At 41.1% G+C, this 19,191-nt stretch overlaps 1 protein-coding gene across 1 annotated transcript; it reads left to right on the plus strand.

Moving 5' to 3' along the window:
- Positions 1-2,150: 2,150 nt before the first annotated feature.
- On the plus strand, positions 2,151-16,296 carry LOC117458494 (lathosterol oxidase-like). Its single transcript, XM_034099004.2, has 5 exons — positions 2,151-2,216; positions 3,277-3,494; positions 4,112-4,244; positions 10,642-10,742; positions 13,113-16,296. Exons 2-5 carry the CDS (start codon positions 3,285-3,287, stop codon positions 13,542-13,544), a joined length of 876 nt encoding a protein of 291 aa, XP_033954895.1. The 5' UTR covers positions 2,151-2,216; positions 3,277-3,284; the 3' UTR covers positions 13,545-16,296.
- Positions 16,297-19,191: the final 2,895 nt, after the last annotated feature.

Below are 19,191 nucleotides of genomic sequence, written 5' to 3' on the forward strand. Positions count from 1 at the left end.
ACAGTTGCATGTTTTTATCGAATCAGAAGATGTTTAAGACACATGCTTCATGTTACGTCATTTTGTACAAGATAATAAAGTAAGAGTATGTATCAAATATGATGTTTATTTTTAATATATTGAAAGTAAAAATGTTTGATTAAATTCAACTTCATTTTTGTATGTAGGAATTAAACTATAGAATTGATCTGAATGTACAAAAAGAAAAAAGGTTACATTACATAATCCATTTTAGTACACTTAACATGGGTTTAGTGAGTAAATTCTACTCAAAATAGTTGAGCTGAAAATTATCAGTATGATTAAGTTGAAATTACTCAAAACTAATAAGTACAGTGAACTTAAAAAATATATCTGGATTTAGATAAATTTGTTTCGTGCAACCACTTACCTAAATAAAATTAAGTAAATCCAACATAACAATTTTTTCAGTGAGGCTATTATGCTGTAGGTGGTTCTAATACTGAATTATGTAGGAGTTGAATTAGCTCTCCTCCAGTGGTATGACTATAATAATCATGTATGAATCAGTGTGTTGAGCTGTGTGACAGGACCAGATCCTCCAGCTCTGAGTTTAGAGCGATGGCGACACCCTGTGGTTGTTATCAGAGTGGAAGCTATTTGTTTTGATCTGACATGAATCCAACTGTTAAACTCTGTAGATGCAAATAACATTAGCCAACTTCTATAATACATTTCTAAATCGTAACGGTTAATAGTTTGGGTGTTTTTTTTAATCTTCTTTAGCTGTCTTTATGTATGCACCATGAATACCAAGACACATTCCTCGTATGTGTCAACTAACCTACTTGGCAAGGAAAGCCTATCGTGTAGCATGTATGTGCCAAACTTCATTCAAAATCTGCTGAAAAGCTGATTTGCTAAAAAAAACATGACTTAAATAACTTAATATTACGCTTCTGCAATCCCGAAAACATGTTCTGGATCGGCATCGCAATGATTAAATAATAACGTTATAAAAAGGACACCTTTCTAACAAGCAAAGGTAGTGTTGAAACAGTACGACCACGCTTCATTCAGAAATCATGCAACAGTAGTTTAGTCTTGCTAATTTGTTAAGAATCCCCAATGTAAATACATTAAAATGATGCGTTTTCGATTACTAAACCTGTTCTGGAATATTCCGCATTGCAATAATAATAGATTTAATTTGTTAGCGCTTTTACAGGTGCTCAAAGACGCTTTACAGATATAGTGAAGGGAAAAGAAAAGGAAGGAACAACAAATTACTTAAAAATTAATTATTTGAAAATACACACGAACGCGCACATGACCAATGAGGGCACGAGATAAATTTGTGCCCCGATGGAAGGCTGACAGGCAGGTAGGCTGGTTGTACTTTTACAGTATTACGGCTTCAGATGACATTTTTTTATGGATTTGTTGTCAAAGCACTTCAGATATTCATTGCTATCGGGATGTTAAGAGCATTCCATGGAATATAACAAAAAGTGTATCTCGAGCCGGTTTCTGAAACTTACCTACCCCACCTTTAAAGTCAAATAATACAAAAACAATCACACATTACAAGCCAGATTGAAGAGGTGAGTGTGTTGAAGGTGGTGAGGTCGGTGCAGTCTCTGATGGGTTGGGGGAGTGAGTTCCAGAGGGAGGGGGCAGCGACGGAGAAGGAGAGCAAAGACTGAAAGGAAATTACATCACCTTTCAACAAGCAAACAAGTTACATAAACAAATGAGACTGGAAATACCAGAATAATGTTGTCAAAAAGAATTAAAGAGGTTCACATAACACTAACATCGACATCATTTGTTTGTTAAATGAAGGTTATTTAGATCCAGAATAACCTGAGAGAACCGAAAAATCATACGTTTGTAAAGGAAGTTTGGTTTAAAATCGAGCATTAAGAGCGTTAGCCGGTCCCACAATATAATTAATGCTATAAATGTATTTAAAGATAATAAAAACACATATTAAGGAACATTAACCTGCGTTTCTTTATCTATCTGTGGGCGTTTCGGCCTCTGCTCCAGCTGTTTCTGTAGCACCATGATCAGATCCACCAGTGGGCCAATCAGAAACCATAACAAGCCTGCCGTGATGAGGAACTGCACGCTGATTGGACGCCACTTCTATGACGTAACGGTAAACTCCGCTGTGGTTGGTCACTTGCTCGCTTTTACCTTAGTGCACATCCTCTTCACTGTTGTACCGGAATACGAGCAACAAACACAAGGTACAGTGCGAATTTAACTTGATATACATTAAAATAAAGACAGAGCACTTTGTTAATAACCTTTTAATACCACGTGATGCTGCATTTGGTGTTCGTTAATGCTTATAAATACATATTTACCTTTACGTAACGGCGAGTCAGGAATAACGTTACATCAAATATGACCACAGATGTAATGTAGCTGCTCGTGCAGATAATCAATGTGTGATATTTACATTGTTATTGGCTTTAAAATGTGTTGTATGTATTGTATTAATTGCTTGCATTGTGTGATACAATTGTGAAGTGTTGGAAAATGGTCACTTTCCAGGGATCAGAATCCAGAAGTCAAGGTCCATCCGCACAATAAATCAGAACCAGCATACACAATGAATACAGTACACACACCATTGTATATTAGGTGTATCAATGCTTGTGTTAGAGAAACATTCACAGTTTTAAAGGAAGGTGTCAAAGTCAAAATGCTATATTTAACTTCATGATTCGCTAATAAAATATATCCAGAGAAATCCTTAACAAGAGGGTTTGAAATTGTTAATACATGTAAAAGTATAATTGCACTGAAGAAGACGGCGTGGAATGTTTTGCAAGTTTTTATTTGGCTATGACTTTTAGATCTCAAATCTATGTAGAAATACAACATTTCTCTCTTTTAATACATATTAAGAAGACATGTATTCTTTAAAATACATTTGAGAAAGTCTCAATTTCAGGTCCACTTCTCTTATTTATGTCAACAGCAGATGGAGTTTGTCCAGTGTAATACATATAAAGACACATTTTAAAGCTATAAGCTGTAATAAAACCTGACATGTAGATAAATGTTTGTTTTATAACAAAGATTATTCTGATTATTAAAATGAGCTCATTATGTCTTTCAGTTGATCTGCTATCTTTAAAACCTAAAAACATCTGATAATTGGTGTACAAATATTGAATGGAATGAACCCAGATATCATTTCTCTTTAACAAATTCAATTCAAACTAACAGCAGTGCTTTCTGGGAAATGTAGTGTTCTCAACATGTTTTAAAGTGTGTGCTCTCTTTCTCTCGTTACAGATCTCACCATGGATCTTGTGCTGAATGTTGCGGATCATTACGTCCTCACCCCCTACGTGTTCCCGGCCTCCTGGCCTGAGGAGGGCGCTCTGAGGCAGATCCTCAGCCTGCTGGTGCTCACCAACCTGGGGGCCGCCGTCCTCTACCTGGGCCTCGGGGCCATCAGCTACTTCTTCATCTTCGACCACAATCTCATGAAACACCCACAATTCCTCGAGGTAAAACTTACAATAAAACACTTCCATTGCACTCCTTTGTTTACTTCCAGAACATAGTGACATCACTGGGGAACACCCGCGCTGCTATTGGCTAGCGCTCCAACACCTTGTAAGTGATAGGCTAAGGGGCGGGACATCTCTAAGCGGTTCACCAATCACGACAGAGCCGGCCAGCTAAACTAGATCAGTGTATTTGATTAATTTAATGTCCCTACATTATTATTTGTTGGGTTGAAAGTACTTCTTGTAAGTAGCTTTGGATAAAAGTCTCAGCTAAATGTAAGAAGACCGAAATGCATTAAATAGTTTTGAGAAGATAAAATGGACACCTAGAGAAGGAAGTTGAAACTCGGCCCACTGGCTCTCATCTGCACACCTGGCAAAAGCTGAAAAGCAGGCCCTAAAAGCACTTTGTCTGAAGAATACTAAGACCGTAAGTGAGATCAGTTCATAGTGAAATATAAGGAGTTGCTGTGACGCAGTAAAGTGTCAAGGTACACATTATTCTGGATTTGTCTTCATTGTCAAGCGCCAATAAATCCATAATAGAGGTGTGACTTCTGCCTCTGATATTTATTGAGTTAATAAATTATTATTTTATTTCCAATCCCCCTCAGAATCAGGTTCGGAGAGAGATCAAATACGCGATGACCTCGCTTCCTGTGATCAGCCTTCCCACTGTGGCTCTGTTTTTCTATGAAGTCCGAGGGTACAGCAAACTGTACGACAACGTCCACGGCTCTCCGCTGGGTGAGTGCTCGACGAAGATGTGACCATCTTCCAGTACATTGAAACACCCTGACTGTAACCTGTTGTCAGTGGTGTGTGTGACATGGTGTGTGTGTGACATGGGCCGTTTCTCAATCTCGAGGATGCTTGCTTAGTAGCTAGGGGTGCACGATAATTATCGGTCCGATATTAGGAATTATGACGTCATCCCGATAAACCCGATACCAGTATTAATAGCCCCGATAATATACAATATATTTTTTGGGTAAAAAAATCCTGCGGTGTGGGTGGGTTGGGATGAGGGGCGCTTGTTTTTCACTCGGCTCCTCCCGTTTTGCCAGTACTGTGGTGTTAGTGGTTTAGGAAGAGGGGAGTTCTTCACAAATCCAGCGCTCCCTAATACTTCGAACCTGATCAGTCACCTGAAACATCGCCATCGCTACGATGGTGTGTTAAAAGCGTACGAAGACAATAATACAATACTGTGTGTGTGTGTGTGTGTGTGTGTGTGTGTGTGTGTGTGTGTGTGTGTCTGCGCGCGCGCGTTGGAGCTATGTGCAACTCAAGGCATATGCTCGAACCGGAGCAGCCTGGACGCTGCAATCATGTTCATGTATCCGAGCTGAGTGTGCTCACTTCTCCTTCAATGTCCCGCTGTCTGCTTCCTGCATCAAGTCAAGTGCTCGGCGCAGTTGTGGCGAAATGTCGCTCCTCTGTTTTCATTTAAACAGCTACTTATATCCGTTAGCGCAGCTAGCTAGCACCAGATGCTAACAACAACAATGCACGTAAGGTCTCTCTCTCGCTCGCTCGTGCCACACACACACACACACACACACACACACACACACACACACACCCTCCCGGTCCTCCAGATGGCCAGTCGGTGCCTGCCGGTGAGCGTGGAAGTGTGGTCTGCCACAAGCGGGCGGCAGGAGCGGGGCTGTCAGCAGATGGTATTTTAAACTCGATGCGCTCTGAAACTACGGGGCGGCCGAGGAAAATAAATACACATGCGTTAATCGCGTTAAAATAATTAGTGGCGTATTTTTTTTTTATTATCGGTATCGGTCTTGAGAAGCAGGAAGTTATCGGTATCGGTTTCAAAAAACCAATATCGTGCATCCCTATTGGTAGCACATGTCTTCCAAGTCACTTGCTTCAGAAGCGAGGCAAGAATCCATCCTGGCATTCGGAAAACGAAGAGTGGAACAGGCTAGCAAGTGTGCAGGTGTGCGTCATATGAGAGGCCCGCCTTACATTTTCTGCCACAGATTGGTCCGTGCGCAAAGCATTGTGGGGATTTGAAGGACGCGAAGTCTACCCATGTGCAGCCTCGAAATTTCCCCGAAACCAAGGACGCGGCCTCGGTGGAATTCCAAGTATGCTGGAGATTGGAACAGTCCTTCGGTGGCACTCGATGACGTAGCATCCTTGAAATATTGGCTTGGAAGCCAGTTTCCTCGCGATTGAGAAACGACCATGGTGTGTGACATGGTGGTGTGTGATATGGTGTGTGTGTGTGTGTTTGTGACATGGTGTGTGTGGTGTGTGTGTGTGTGTGTGTGTGTGTGTGTGTGTGTGTGTGTGTGTGTGTGTGTGTGTGTGTGTGTGTGTGTGTGTGTGTGTGTGTGTGTGTGTGTGTGTGTGTGAGACATGGTGTTTGTGACATGGTGGTGTGTGATATGGTGTGTGACATGTGTGTGTGTGTGTTTGTGACATGGTGTGTGACATGTGTGTGTGAGACATGGTGTTTGTGACAGTGTGTGTGTGTGTGTGTGTGTGTGTGTGTGTGTGTGTGAGATATGGTGTGTGACATGGTGTGTGTGTGTGGCATGGTGTGTGATATGGTGTGTGTGTGTGTGTGTGTGTGTGTATATGTGATATTGTGTGTGTGTGTGTGTGTGTGTGTGTGTGTGTGTGTGTGTGTGTGTGTGTGTGTGTGTGTGTGTGTGTGTGTGTGTGTGTGTGTGTGTGTGTGTGTGTGTGTGTGTGTGTGTGTGTGTGTGTGTGTGTGTGTGTGTGTGTGTGTGTGTGTGTGTGTGTGTGTGTGTGTGTGTGTGTGTGCGTGTGTGTGTAGGGTTCTTACACCTTTTCCAAAGTCAAATTCAAGCACTTTTCAAGGTGCATTTTCCAGCATCTCACAGCTGTTGTAAATTACATATTTATATACACATACTCAAATGATTATTTCCCTACCTCACATTAAATCAGATGTTCTTTATGCGATAAACAACCACATGTGTGTTTCGTGATAGCCTTCTACACGAGGATGAAAAATTAAAGAAAAGAAAACTAAGTTTAATATTTCAAAATGTGTGATCTGTACGTAGACTGGGCCTCCCGTATACCTGCTGAGCCGATATACAACTATCAGCCAAATCACTTCTCAATACATTATTCATTAATTGTTGAGGTACTTTTAGGTTGGTAGTGAACGCAAGTCAGAGGTACATGGTGTACTTCTACTCCACTGCAGTTCAGAGGTACATGGTGTACTTCTACTCCACTGCAGTTCAGAGGTACATGGTGTACTTCTACTCCTCTGCAGTTCAGAGGTACATGGTGTACTTCTACTCCTCTGCAGTTCAGAGGTACATGGTGTACTTCTACTCCACTGCAGTTCAGAGGTACATGGTGTACTTCTACTCCTCTGCAGTTCAGAGGTACATGGTGTACTTCTACTCCTCTGCAGTTCAGAGGTACATGGTGTACTTCTACTCCTCTGCAGTTCAGAGGTACATGGTGTACTTCTACTCCCCTGCAGTTCAGAGGTACATGGTGTACTTCTACTCCTCTACAGTTCAGAGGTACATGGTGTACTTCTACTGCACAACAGTTCAGAGGTACATGGTGTACTTCTACTGCACAACAGTTCAGAGGTACATGGTGTACTTCTACTCCACTGCAGTTCAGAGGTACATGGTGTACTTCTACTCCACTACAGTTCAGAGGTACATGGTGTACTTCTACTCCACTACAGTTCAGAGGTACATGGTGTACTTCTACTCCACTACAGTTCAGAGGTACATGGTGTACTTCTACTCCTCTGCAGTTCAGAGGTACATGGTGTACTTCTACTCCTCTACAGTTCAGAGGTACATGGTGTACTTCTACTCCTCTGCAGTTCAGAGGTACATGGTGTACTTCTACTCCACTACAGTTCAGAGGTACATGGTGTACTTCTACTCCACTACAGTTCAGAGGTACATGGTGTACTTCTACTCCACTACAGTTCAGAGGTACATGGTGTACTTCTACTCCTCTGCAGTTCAGAGGTACATGGTGTACTTCTACTCCTCTACAGTTCAGAGGTACATGGTGTACTTCTACTCCTCTGCAGTTCAGAGGTACATGGTGTACTTCTACTCCCCTGCAGTTCAGAGGTACATGGTGTACTTCTACTCCTCTACAGTTCAGAGGTACATGGTGTACTTCTACTGCACAACAGTTCAGAGGTACATGGTGTACTTCTACTGCACAACAGTTCAGAGGTACATGGTGTACTTCTACTCCACTACAGTTCAGAGGTACATGGTGTACTTCTACTCCACTACAGTTCAGAGGTACATGGTGTACTTCTACTCCACTACAGTTCAGAGGTACATGGTGTACTTCTACTCCACTGCAGTTCAGAGGTACATGGTGTACTTCTACTCCACTACAGTTCAGAGGTACATGGTGTACTTCTACTCCACTACAGTTCAGAGGTACATGGTGTACTTCTACTCCTCTACAGTTCAGAGGTACATGGTGTACTTCTACTGCACAACAGTTCAGAGGTACATGGTGTACTTCTACTGCACTACATGTATTTAACACCTTTAGTTACTTCACAGATCTGGATGAATGATGTGAAATCTAATCAGGTGTTGAATCAGACTTTAGTTCCACCTGGAGTAAATCCACCAGCTACCCTGCAGTCTACAAAGTACTTCAGACTAGCTGCTCCTTCACCAGCTACCCTGCAGTCTACAAAGTACTTCAGACTAGCTGCTCCTTCACCAGCTACCCTGCAGTCTACAAAGTACTTCAGACTAGCTGCACCTTCACCAGCTACCCTGCAGTCTACAAAGTACTTCAGACTAGCTGCACCTTCACCAGCTACCCTGCAGTCTACAAAGTACTTCAGACTAGCTGCTCCTTCACCAGCTACCCTGCAGTCTACAAAGTACTTCAGACTAGCTGCACCTTCACCAGCTACCCTGCAGTCTACAAAGTACTTCAGACTAGCTGCTCCTCCACCAGCTACCCTGCAGTCTACAAAGTACTTCAGACTAGCTGCACCTTCACCAGCTACCCTGCAGTCTACAAAGTACTTCAGACTAGCTGCACCTCCACCAGCGACCCTGCAGTCTACAAAGTACTTCAGACTAGCTGCACCTTCACCAGCTACCCTGCAGTCTACAAAGTACTTCAGACTAGCTGCACCTTCACCAGCTACCCTGCAGTCTACAAAGTACTTCAGACTAGCTGCACCTTCACCAGCTACCCTGCAGTCTACAAAGTACTTCAGACTAGCTGCACCTTCACCAGCTTTGAGAACACTTTCATGATCAATCATTATAAAACACATCATATATATTATTCTGAAATGGACCAATCTGCACAACGACTACTTTTACTGTCTTTCACTATATTTAGATGAGAATACTTTTCTATTTTCACAATATCTGAGTACTTCTACTTTTACTCAAGTACAAGATCTGAGTACTTCTACTTTTACTAAGTACAAGATCTGAGTACTTATAATTTCACCACAAGATCTGAGTACTTCTACTTTTACTCAAACAATATCTGAGTACTTCTACTTTTACTCAAGTACAAGATCTGAGTACTTCTACTTTTACTAAGTACAAGATCTGAGTACTTATAATTTCACCACAAGATCTGAGTACTTCTACTTTTACTCAAACAATATCTGAGTACTTCTACTTTTACTCAAACAATATCTGAGTACTTCTACTTTTACTCAAGTACAACATCTGAGTACTTCTACTTTTACTCAAGTACAACATCTGAGTACTTCTCCACCTCTGGTAGTGTATTAGCCTGAATTGTAGCCACAAAATCACGCAGAGCTGCATACAAATAGACTCACAATGGTAACAAGTGGAAAATAATATTTACAAATGTGTAAATGATTGTCGGTAATGCTGACGACTCAAGACTCCTGACTTAGACATCTCCAAAGGAAGACTGTTCATTCTACAATTACATGGGATTAAAGCAACATGTAGTTTTACTTGTATAATACTTCAATTTTATATAAAAGACAGTTTGTTTTCATCTGTTTTCAAATAAACAAAGTCTTGGCTTTCAGAATATTAAACTTCTTTCGGCAAATTCAGATGATAAATACAACTTTGAAGCTTCGGCATAATTACAAGCGGAGAACGGAGTAATGTAACGTCACAGCAGGCAGAACAGCAGCCGGTGTTTCTTGTGAGTGTTTCCCCGGGACACAAACGCAAAAATACACACACACACACACACACTCGCGAGCTTCCCCCAGACCAGTAATACAAACGAAACTGTGTCTTCGGGTCAATGTGACTGATTTCGATAGAGCAAGTCACATTTGGTTTAGGCACGAAACATACAGTAGAAATACATCGCTTGCAAAATCGCTCTGAGTCGAATCAATAGATTATATTTCGTGACTATAACACAAAATGCCGTGAGAGCTTCGTCCTCTGAACACCACACGATGGCGACTGTAACGCACATACCATAGGTACGCTCCTCTGAAATGATTGTCCCCTGCAATTATTATTATCCCTCATGGAGTTCGCTATTCAGCTCGCTAACGTTAGCTTAAACAAACGTAGCATGCAACGTTAGCCTAATCTAAAATGCTCTACTCCGGCGTACCTTTCATGTGGCTCGTCAGCGCAGACTCTCCCATCGTTATGTTGCAAACTTTGCAGGAGGCGACTCGTGGGCTTGACCCTCGTCTCAGCCATGGCTTGTATTTGTCTTCTGCTAGCCAACGCTCGTTGAAACTGAACCTCCTGGCACACAGTCATCTATCTCTCATCAGAATGCCCAGGTCACACGCGACACACACACCTGCAGGTGCAGCGGAGATGTTTTATGGAGAAGCGAAGCAATGCTTTTCTTTTAATCTAAAAAGCGAACTATTCAGTCAGACAGCAATTTATTGTAAAAGTAAAGCATTTACATTTTCAAGCACTTTCTCTCAATTTCAAGCACTTTCCCAACCTTGAAAACACCACGTCAAATTTCAAGCATTTTCAAGGATTTCAAGCACCCGTACGAACCCTGGATATGGTGTGTGATATGGTGTGTGACATGGTGTGTGTGTGTGTGTGTGTGTGTGTGTGTGTGTGTGTGTGTGTGTGTGTGTGTGTGTGTGTGTGACATGGTGTGTGACATGGTGTGTGTGTGCTCTCAGGCTGGCCCGGGCTCTTCCTCAGCATGGTCTCCTTCCTCCTCTTCACTGATATGTGCATTTACTGGATTCATCGCTCCCTGCACCACCGGCTGATTTACAAGGTGAGGCGCGGCGCAGCTTCCGTTCGGCTCCCGCAGGCGACTCCAAGCACCCAACTCGTTCCACACAGTGTCTTCACCTTCACTCGTTCCACACAGTGTCTTCACCTTCACTCGTTCCACACAGTGTCTTCACCTTCACTCGTTCCACACAGTGTCTTCACCTTCACTCGTTCCACACAGTGTCTTCACCTTCACTCGTTCCACACAGTGTCTTCACCTTCACTCGTTCCACACAGTGTCTTCACCTTCACTCGTCCCACACAGTGTCTTCACCTTCACTCGTCCCACACAGTGTCTTCACCTTCACTCGTCCCACACAGTGTCTTCACCTTCACTTTGCAGCACATCGTACATCTGTTTACAGTTCACATATGTATCTATCATTAGCACTATTTTATTCCACTGCACACTACAGTATGTTTGCATCGGCCTGTTCGATAAATGTAAATGGTCTGCAGAGGCTAAAATCCCTGTGTTCCCTCGCAGTTCTATTCGCTAGCGCTCCAACACATTGTACGTGATAGGCTAAGGGGCGGGACATCTCTAAGCTGGTTGACCAATAACAACAGAGCCGGCCAGCTAACCAATCAGAGCAGACTGGGCTCTGGTTTCAGACAGAGGGTGAAAAGAGCTTTTTGAACATTAAAGCATGGAGACATGTCCCAGTAGAGACACTACATACTGATATACACCTGAACATCAGCAGGAGAGGACTCTTTAAAGTAGAGACACTACATACTGATATACACCTGAACATCAGCAGGAGAGGACTCTTTAAAGTAGAGACACTACTTACTGATATACACCTGAACATCAGCAGGAGAGGACTCTTTAAAGTAGAGACACTACATACTGATATACACCTGAACATCAGCAGGAGAGGACTCTTTAAAGTAGAGACACTACATACTGATATACACCTGAACATCAGCAGGAGAGGACTCTTTAAAGTAGAGACACTACTTACTGATATACACCTGAACATCAGCAGGAGAGGACTCTTTAAAGTAGAGACACTACATACTGATATACACCTGAACATCAGCAGGAGAGGACTCTTTAAAGTAGAGACACTACTTACTGATAAACACCTGAACATCAGCAGGAGAGGACTCTTTAAAGTAGAGACACTACATACTGATATACACCTGAACATCAGCAGGAGAGGACTCTTTAAAGTAGAGACCCTACACACTGATATACACCTGAACATCAGCAGGAGAGGACTCTTTAAAGTAGAGCCACTACATACTGATATACACCTGAACATCAGCAGGAGAGGACTCTTTAAAGTAGAGACACTACATACTGATATACACCTGAACATCAGCAGGAGAGGACTCTTTAAAGTAGAGACACTACATACTGATATACACCTGAACATCAGCAGGAGAGGACTCTTTAAAGTAGAGACACTACATACTGATATACACCTGAACATCAGCAGGAGAGGACTCTTTAAAGTAGAGCCACTACATACTGATATACACCTGAACATCAGCAGGAGAGGACTCTTTAAAGTAGAGCCACTACATACTGATATACACCTGAACATCAGCAGGAGAGGACTCTTTAAAGTAGAGCCACTACATACTGATATACACCTGAACATCAGCAGGAGAGGACTCTTTAAAGTAGAGACACTAGATACTGATATACACCTGAACATCAGCAGGAGAGGACTCTTTAAAGTAGAGACACTACATACTGATATACACCTGAACATCAGCAGGAGAGGACTCTTTAAAGTAGAGCCACTACATACTGATATACACCTGAACATCAGCAGGAGAGGACTCTTTAAAGTAGAGACACTACATACTGATATACACCTGAACATCAGCAGGAGAGGACTCTTTAAAGTAGAGACACTACATACTGATATACACCTGAACATCAGCAGGAGAGGACTCTTTAAAGTAGAGACACTACATACTGATATACACCTGAACATCAGCAGGAGAGGACTCTTTAAAGTAGAGCCACTACATACTGATATACACCTGAACATCAGCAGGAGAGGACTCTTTAAAGTAGAGCCACTACATACTGATATACACCTGAACATCAGCAGGAGAGGACTCTTTAAAGTAGAGACACTACATACTGATATACACCTGAACATCAGCAGGAGAGGACTCTTTAAAGTAGAGACACTACATACTGATATACACCTGAACATCAGCAGGAGAGGACTCTTTAAAGTAGAGACACTCCATACTGATATACACCTGAACATCAGCAGGAGAGGACTCTTTAAAGTAGAGACACCACATACTGATATGAACCTCAACATGATCTGAATATGTCCTTTATTATTACTGTAAATTACCAACAACTTCGCTGAATCTTCTGAATCTCTTCTCGCAGCTGTTCCACAAGCCTCACCACGTCTGGAAGATCCCGTCTCCGTTCGCCAGCCACGCTTTCCACCCGGTGGACGGCTTCATGCAGGGCCTCCCGTACCACATCTACCCGTTTATGTTCCCGCTTCACAAAGTGCTCTACCTCGGCCTCTACGTCTTCGTCAACATCTGGACCATCTCCATCCACGACGGGGACTACCGGATCCCCCTCGCTCTCACCCCCGCCATCAACGGATCGGCGCACCACACAGACCACCACCTGTTCTTCGACTACAACTACGGGCAGTACTTCACGCTGTGGGACCGTCTGGGGGGTTCGTACCGGCACCCGTCCGCCCTGCTGGGGAAGGGGCCGCACAATCTGATCCGGAAACTGCAGGCCGAGGGGAAGTTAGGAGAGGACCGAGGGAAGGGGAGAGGGAGTAAAGAGGAATGATTTGAAAGATAAGTGGTGATTAAAAGTGTTTATTTTTGTAAAGACAATGGGCTGAACTTAGATACTCCTCAACAAACTACCATATGATGATACGACACTACAGTTCAGTAAGGTACAGTATAATACCGTTTAGTACGGTACGGTACAGTATGGTACGGTATAATACAGCACACTATGGTAAAGTACAATACATTACGGTACGATACAGTACGGTATAACACAGTACATTACGGTACGGTACGATAGTGTTATACAGTACGGTATAATACATTACAGTTCAGTACGGTACGGTACGATACTTGACCGTACAGTAATGATGCTTTATTGTCGGACCAAGTCTGAAATATTTCTTGCTTTACAGCATTTCCATTTGCAGCATCAACAAGGACAAATAATAAGACGAATATGTTCAAGACCCTTTAACGCACATTTGATCTGGGATTTAGTTTCACCATTTACCGGAGCACAAAAGAACCCAGGAAATTAACATTTTAAACATAATTTAATGGACATTTTGTGCGAGTCAAACGTGTTTTTTCCGAGCCGCTAACCGCTCAGAGCTTTTAATTGACCGAGGTTTAAACACACTTAAAACACATACTTTAGATAATGTCGGAGCCTAATGCCAACATTTTGTATGGAAGGAAACGGACATTTAACATAACATAATCACTGAACACAATGTGTTCAAGACACTTTAACAGACATTTAATCTGGGATTTAACTCTGTATTTAATTGTAGGAGTTACTTCAGTCTAGTCATTGTTAACATAGGGTTTCTCAAATGGGTTGACGTCGATCTTTGGGCAGATTTTCATTTTGTCGAGTGGTTTTAAACACGCCTGTTTGCTCTCCTGGCTCCAAAATGGTGGAACAGCTCCCCGTTGATATGAAGGACAGCAGAACGTCTACATTTCTTCCAACTTAGACTGAAAATCAAATGCTCAAACATGTGTTTCGTTCTTGTGATTTGGATAGAAGCGTCAGCTAAATGTAATGTAATGTAAACGCATGTATACCTGCCAAATATGCTGTTGTGAGTTTTCAAATACTAGTCAACAGATCTAAGTGTCCTTGGGTAAAATACTTAACCCCAAATTGCTTCATGTCCACAGGACTGCAGATGGATAGATGGATAGATGGATGGATGGATAGATGGATTGATGGATAGATGGATAGATGGATGATGGATAGATGGATAGATGGATAGATGGATGATGGATAGATGGATGATGGATGGATGATGGATGGATGGATGGATAGATGGATGGTTGGATGGATACAGTAGATGGATGGATGGATGGATAGATGGATGGATGATGGATGGATGGATGGATAGATGGATGGTTGGATGGATACAGTAGATGGATGGATGGATGGATGGATAGATGGATGGATGGATGGATAGATGGATGGATGGATGGATGGATGATAGATGGATGGATACAGTAGATGGATGGATGGATAGATGGATGGATGGATAGATGGATGGTTGGATGGATACAGTAGATGGATGGATGGATAGATGGATGGATACAGTAGATGGATGGATGGATGGATGGATAGATGGATGGTTGGATGGATACAGTAGATGGATGGATGGATAGATGGATGGATACAGTAGATGGATAGATGGATGGATGGATGGATAGATGGATGGTTGGATGGATACAGTAGATGGATGGATGGATAGATGGATGGATACAGTAGATGGATGGATGGATGGATAGATGGATGGTTGGATGGATACAGTAGATGGATGGATAGATAGATGGATGGATGGATAGATGGATAGATGGATGATGGATAGATGGATAGATGGATGGATAGATGGATGGTTGGATGGATACAGTAGATGGATGGATACAGTAGATGGATGGATGGATGGATGGATGGATGGATAGATGGATGGATACAGTAGATGGATGGATGGATGGATGGATAGATGGATGGTTGGATGGATACAGTAGATGGATGGATGATGGATGGATAGATGGATGGATAGATGGATAGATGGATGGATGGATGGATGGATAGATGGATGAATGGATGGATGGATAGATGGATGGATGGATAGATAGATGGATGGATAGATGGATGGATGGATGGATGGATAGATGGATAGATGGATGGATGGATAGATACTTTATTGATCCAAATTTGGGAAATTCTATCGTCGCAGAAGTGTGTTCAGACATTAGAATACAATACTTAAAATACTTTTAAAAAGTGGAAAAGAGAATTAACAATTGAAAATAAAATGAAAAATATAAATAAAACAATATAAAATATTGTGGATGATTAAAATAAGAAGTCAAAGTATGCACTGTAAGTCCCTTTGGATGTATTAGCATGTAGCATGTTAGCATGATTTAATTAGAAGCAGGCTTTGGGATCAATATATTCCTTGATGCACCGAACAAAGCCAAGAAGCAAGAAGCAGACGGACATCAATAAATAAGAGTTTTGAGCAAGAGACGTCAGTAAATGGGAGTTTCATAATTTAACAATGAGTTTTTAATTCATATTGAATCTTAGAATGTCGCAAATGAACACCTTTCCTTAAGGTATTTTTCAAATAGTAGAAGATTAAATCCTCAGATTCCTGTTCATTTCATGCCTGCTCTGTCTGCTGAGGTGATAACATCCTCATTACTGTGAGAATAAAACACCTTTCCTCCTGTTGCTGTTTTATGTGCTTTGACTGACTAAGTGCAATTACTTTTCTGGATATAAATAATAATGATGAATACTTTGTCCACGGTTTCAGTTTTTAAATGTGTTTTCATTGAGAGTGAGGGTTCATTCCTGCCCATGAAAGGAGTCATTTCACATGTATTTAATCCCTTTAGTTACTTCACTGATGAATGATGTGAAATCTAATCAGGTGTTGAATCAGACTTTAGTTCCACCTGGAGCAAATCCACCAGCTACCCTGCAGTCTACAAAGTACTTCAGACTAGCTGCACCTTCACCAGCTACCCTGCAGTCTACAAAGTACTTCAGACTAGCTGCACCTTCACCAGCTACCCTGCAGTCTACAAAGTACTTCAGACTAGCTGCACCTTCACCAGCTACCCTGCAGTCTACAAAGTACTTCAGACTAGCTGCACCTCCACCAGCTCTGAGAACACTTTCATGATCAATCATTATAAAACACATCATATATATTATTCTGAAATGGACCAATCTGCACAACGACTACTTTTACTGTCTTTCACTATATTTAGATGAGAATACTTTTCTACTTTCACTTGAGGAACATTTTGAATGCAGGACTTTTACTGTAACAGAGTATTCCTACACTCTGGTGCTTCTACTTTTACTCAAGAACAAGATCTGAGTACTTCTACTTTTACTCAAGATCTGAGTACTTCTACTTTTACTCAAGAACAAGATCTGAGTACTTCTACTTTTACTCAAGTACAAGATCTGAGTACTTCTACTTTTACTCAAGTACAAGATCTGAGTAATTCTACTTTTACTCAAGTACAAGATCTGAGTACTTCTACTTTTACTCAAGTACAAGATCTGAGTACTTCTACTTTTACTAAGTACAAGATCTGAGTACTTCTACTTTTACTCAAGTACTAGATCTGAGTAATTCTACTTTTACTCAAGTACAAGATCTGAGTACTTCTACTTTTACTCAAGTACAAGATCTGAGTACTTCTACTTTTACTCAAGAACAAGATCTGAGTACTTCTACTTTTACTCAAGTACAAGATCTGAGTACTTCTACTTTTACTCAAGTACAAGATCTGAGTACTTCTACTTTTACTCAAGTACAAGATCTGAGTACTTCTGCTTTTACTCAAGTACTAGATCTGAGTACTTCTCCTTTTACTCAAGTACAAGATCTGAGTACTTCCACTTTTACTCAAGTACAAGATCTGAGTACTTCTACTTTTACTCAAGTACAAGATCTGAGTACTTCTCCTTTTACTCAAGTACACGATCTGAGTACTTCTCCTTTTACTCAAATACAAGATCTGAGTACTTCTACTTTTACTCAAGTACAAGATCTGAGTACTTCTCCTTTTACTCAAGAACAAGATCTGAGTACTTCTACTTTTACTCAAGTACAAGATCTGAGTACTTCTACTTTTACTAAGTACAAGATCTGAGTACTTCTGCTTTTACTCAAGTACTAGATCTGAGTACTTCTACTTTTACTCAAGTACAAGATCTGAGTACTTCTACTTTTACTCAAGTACAAGATCTGAGTAATTCTACTTTTACTCAAGTACAAGATCTGAGTACTTCTACTTTTACTCAAGTACAAGATCTGAGTACTTCCACTTTTACTCAAGTACAAGATCTGAGTACTTCCACTTTTACTCAAGTACAAGATCTGAGTACTTCTCCTTTTACTCAAGTACACGATCTGAGTACTTCTCCTTTTACTCAAATACAAGATCTGAGTACTTCTACTTTTACTCAAGTACAAGATCTGAGTACTTCTACTTTTACTCAAGTACAAGATCTGAGTACTTCTGCTTTTACTCAAGTACTAGATCTGAGTACTTCTCCTTTTACTCAAGTACAAGATCTGAGTACTTCCACTTTTACTCAAGTACAAGATCTGAGTACTTCCCCTTTTACTCAAGTACAAGATCTGAGTACTTCCACTTTTACTCAAGTACAAGATCTGAGTACTTCCACTTTTACTCAAGTACAAGATCTGAGTACTTCTACTTTTACTCAAGTACAAGATCTGAGTACTTCTACTTTTACTCAAATACAAGATCTGAGTACTTCTACTTTTACTCAAGTACAAGATCTGAGTACTTCTACTTTTACTCAAGTACAATATCTGAGTACTTCCACTTTTACTCAAGTACAAGATCTGAGTACTTCTCCTTTTACTCAAGTACAAGATCAGAGTACTTCTCCTTTTACTCAAATACAAGATCTGAGTATTTCTACTTTTACTCAAGTACAAGATCTGAGTACTTCTGCTTTTACTCAAGTACTAGATCTGAGTACTTCTCCTTTTACTCAAGTACAAGATCTGAGTACTTCCACTTTTACTCAAGTACAAGATCTGAGTACTTCTACTTTTACTCAAGTACAAGATCTGAGTACTTCTCCTTTTACTCAAGTACACGATCTGAGTACTTCTCCTTTTACTCAAATACAAGATCTGAGTACTTCTACTTTTACTCAAGTACAAGATCTGAGTACTTCTGCTTTTACTCAAGTACTAGATCTGAGTACTTCTCCTTTTACTCAAGTACTAGATCTGAGTACTTCTCCTTTTACTCAAGTACAAGATCTGAGTACTTCCACTTTTACTCAAGTACAAGATCTGAGTACTTCTACTTTTACTCAAGTACAAGATCTGAGTACTTCTACTTTTACTCAAGTACAAGATCTGAGTACTTCTGCTTTTACTCAAGTACTAGATCTTAGTACTTCTCCTTTTACTCAAGTACTAGATCTGAGTACTTCTCCTTTTACTCAAGTACAAGATCTGAGTACTTCCACTTTTACTCAAGTACAAGATCTGAGTACTTCTACTTTTACTCAAGTACAAGATCTGAGTACTTCTCCTTTTACTCAAGTACACGATCTGAGTACTTCTCCTTTTACTCAAATACAAGATCTGAGTACTTCTACTTTTACTCAAGTACAAGATCTGAGT

The sequence above is a fragment of the Pseudochaenichthys georgianus genome, chromosome 14 (genome assembly GCF_902827115.2).
Source record: "Pseudochaenichthys georgianus chromosome 14, fPseGeo1.2, whole genome shotgun sequence".
Taxonomy (NCBI): Eukaryota; Metazoa; Chordata; class Actinopteri; order Perciformes; family Channichthyidae; genus Pseudochaenichthys; species Pseudochaenichthys georgianus.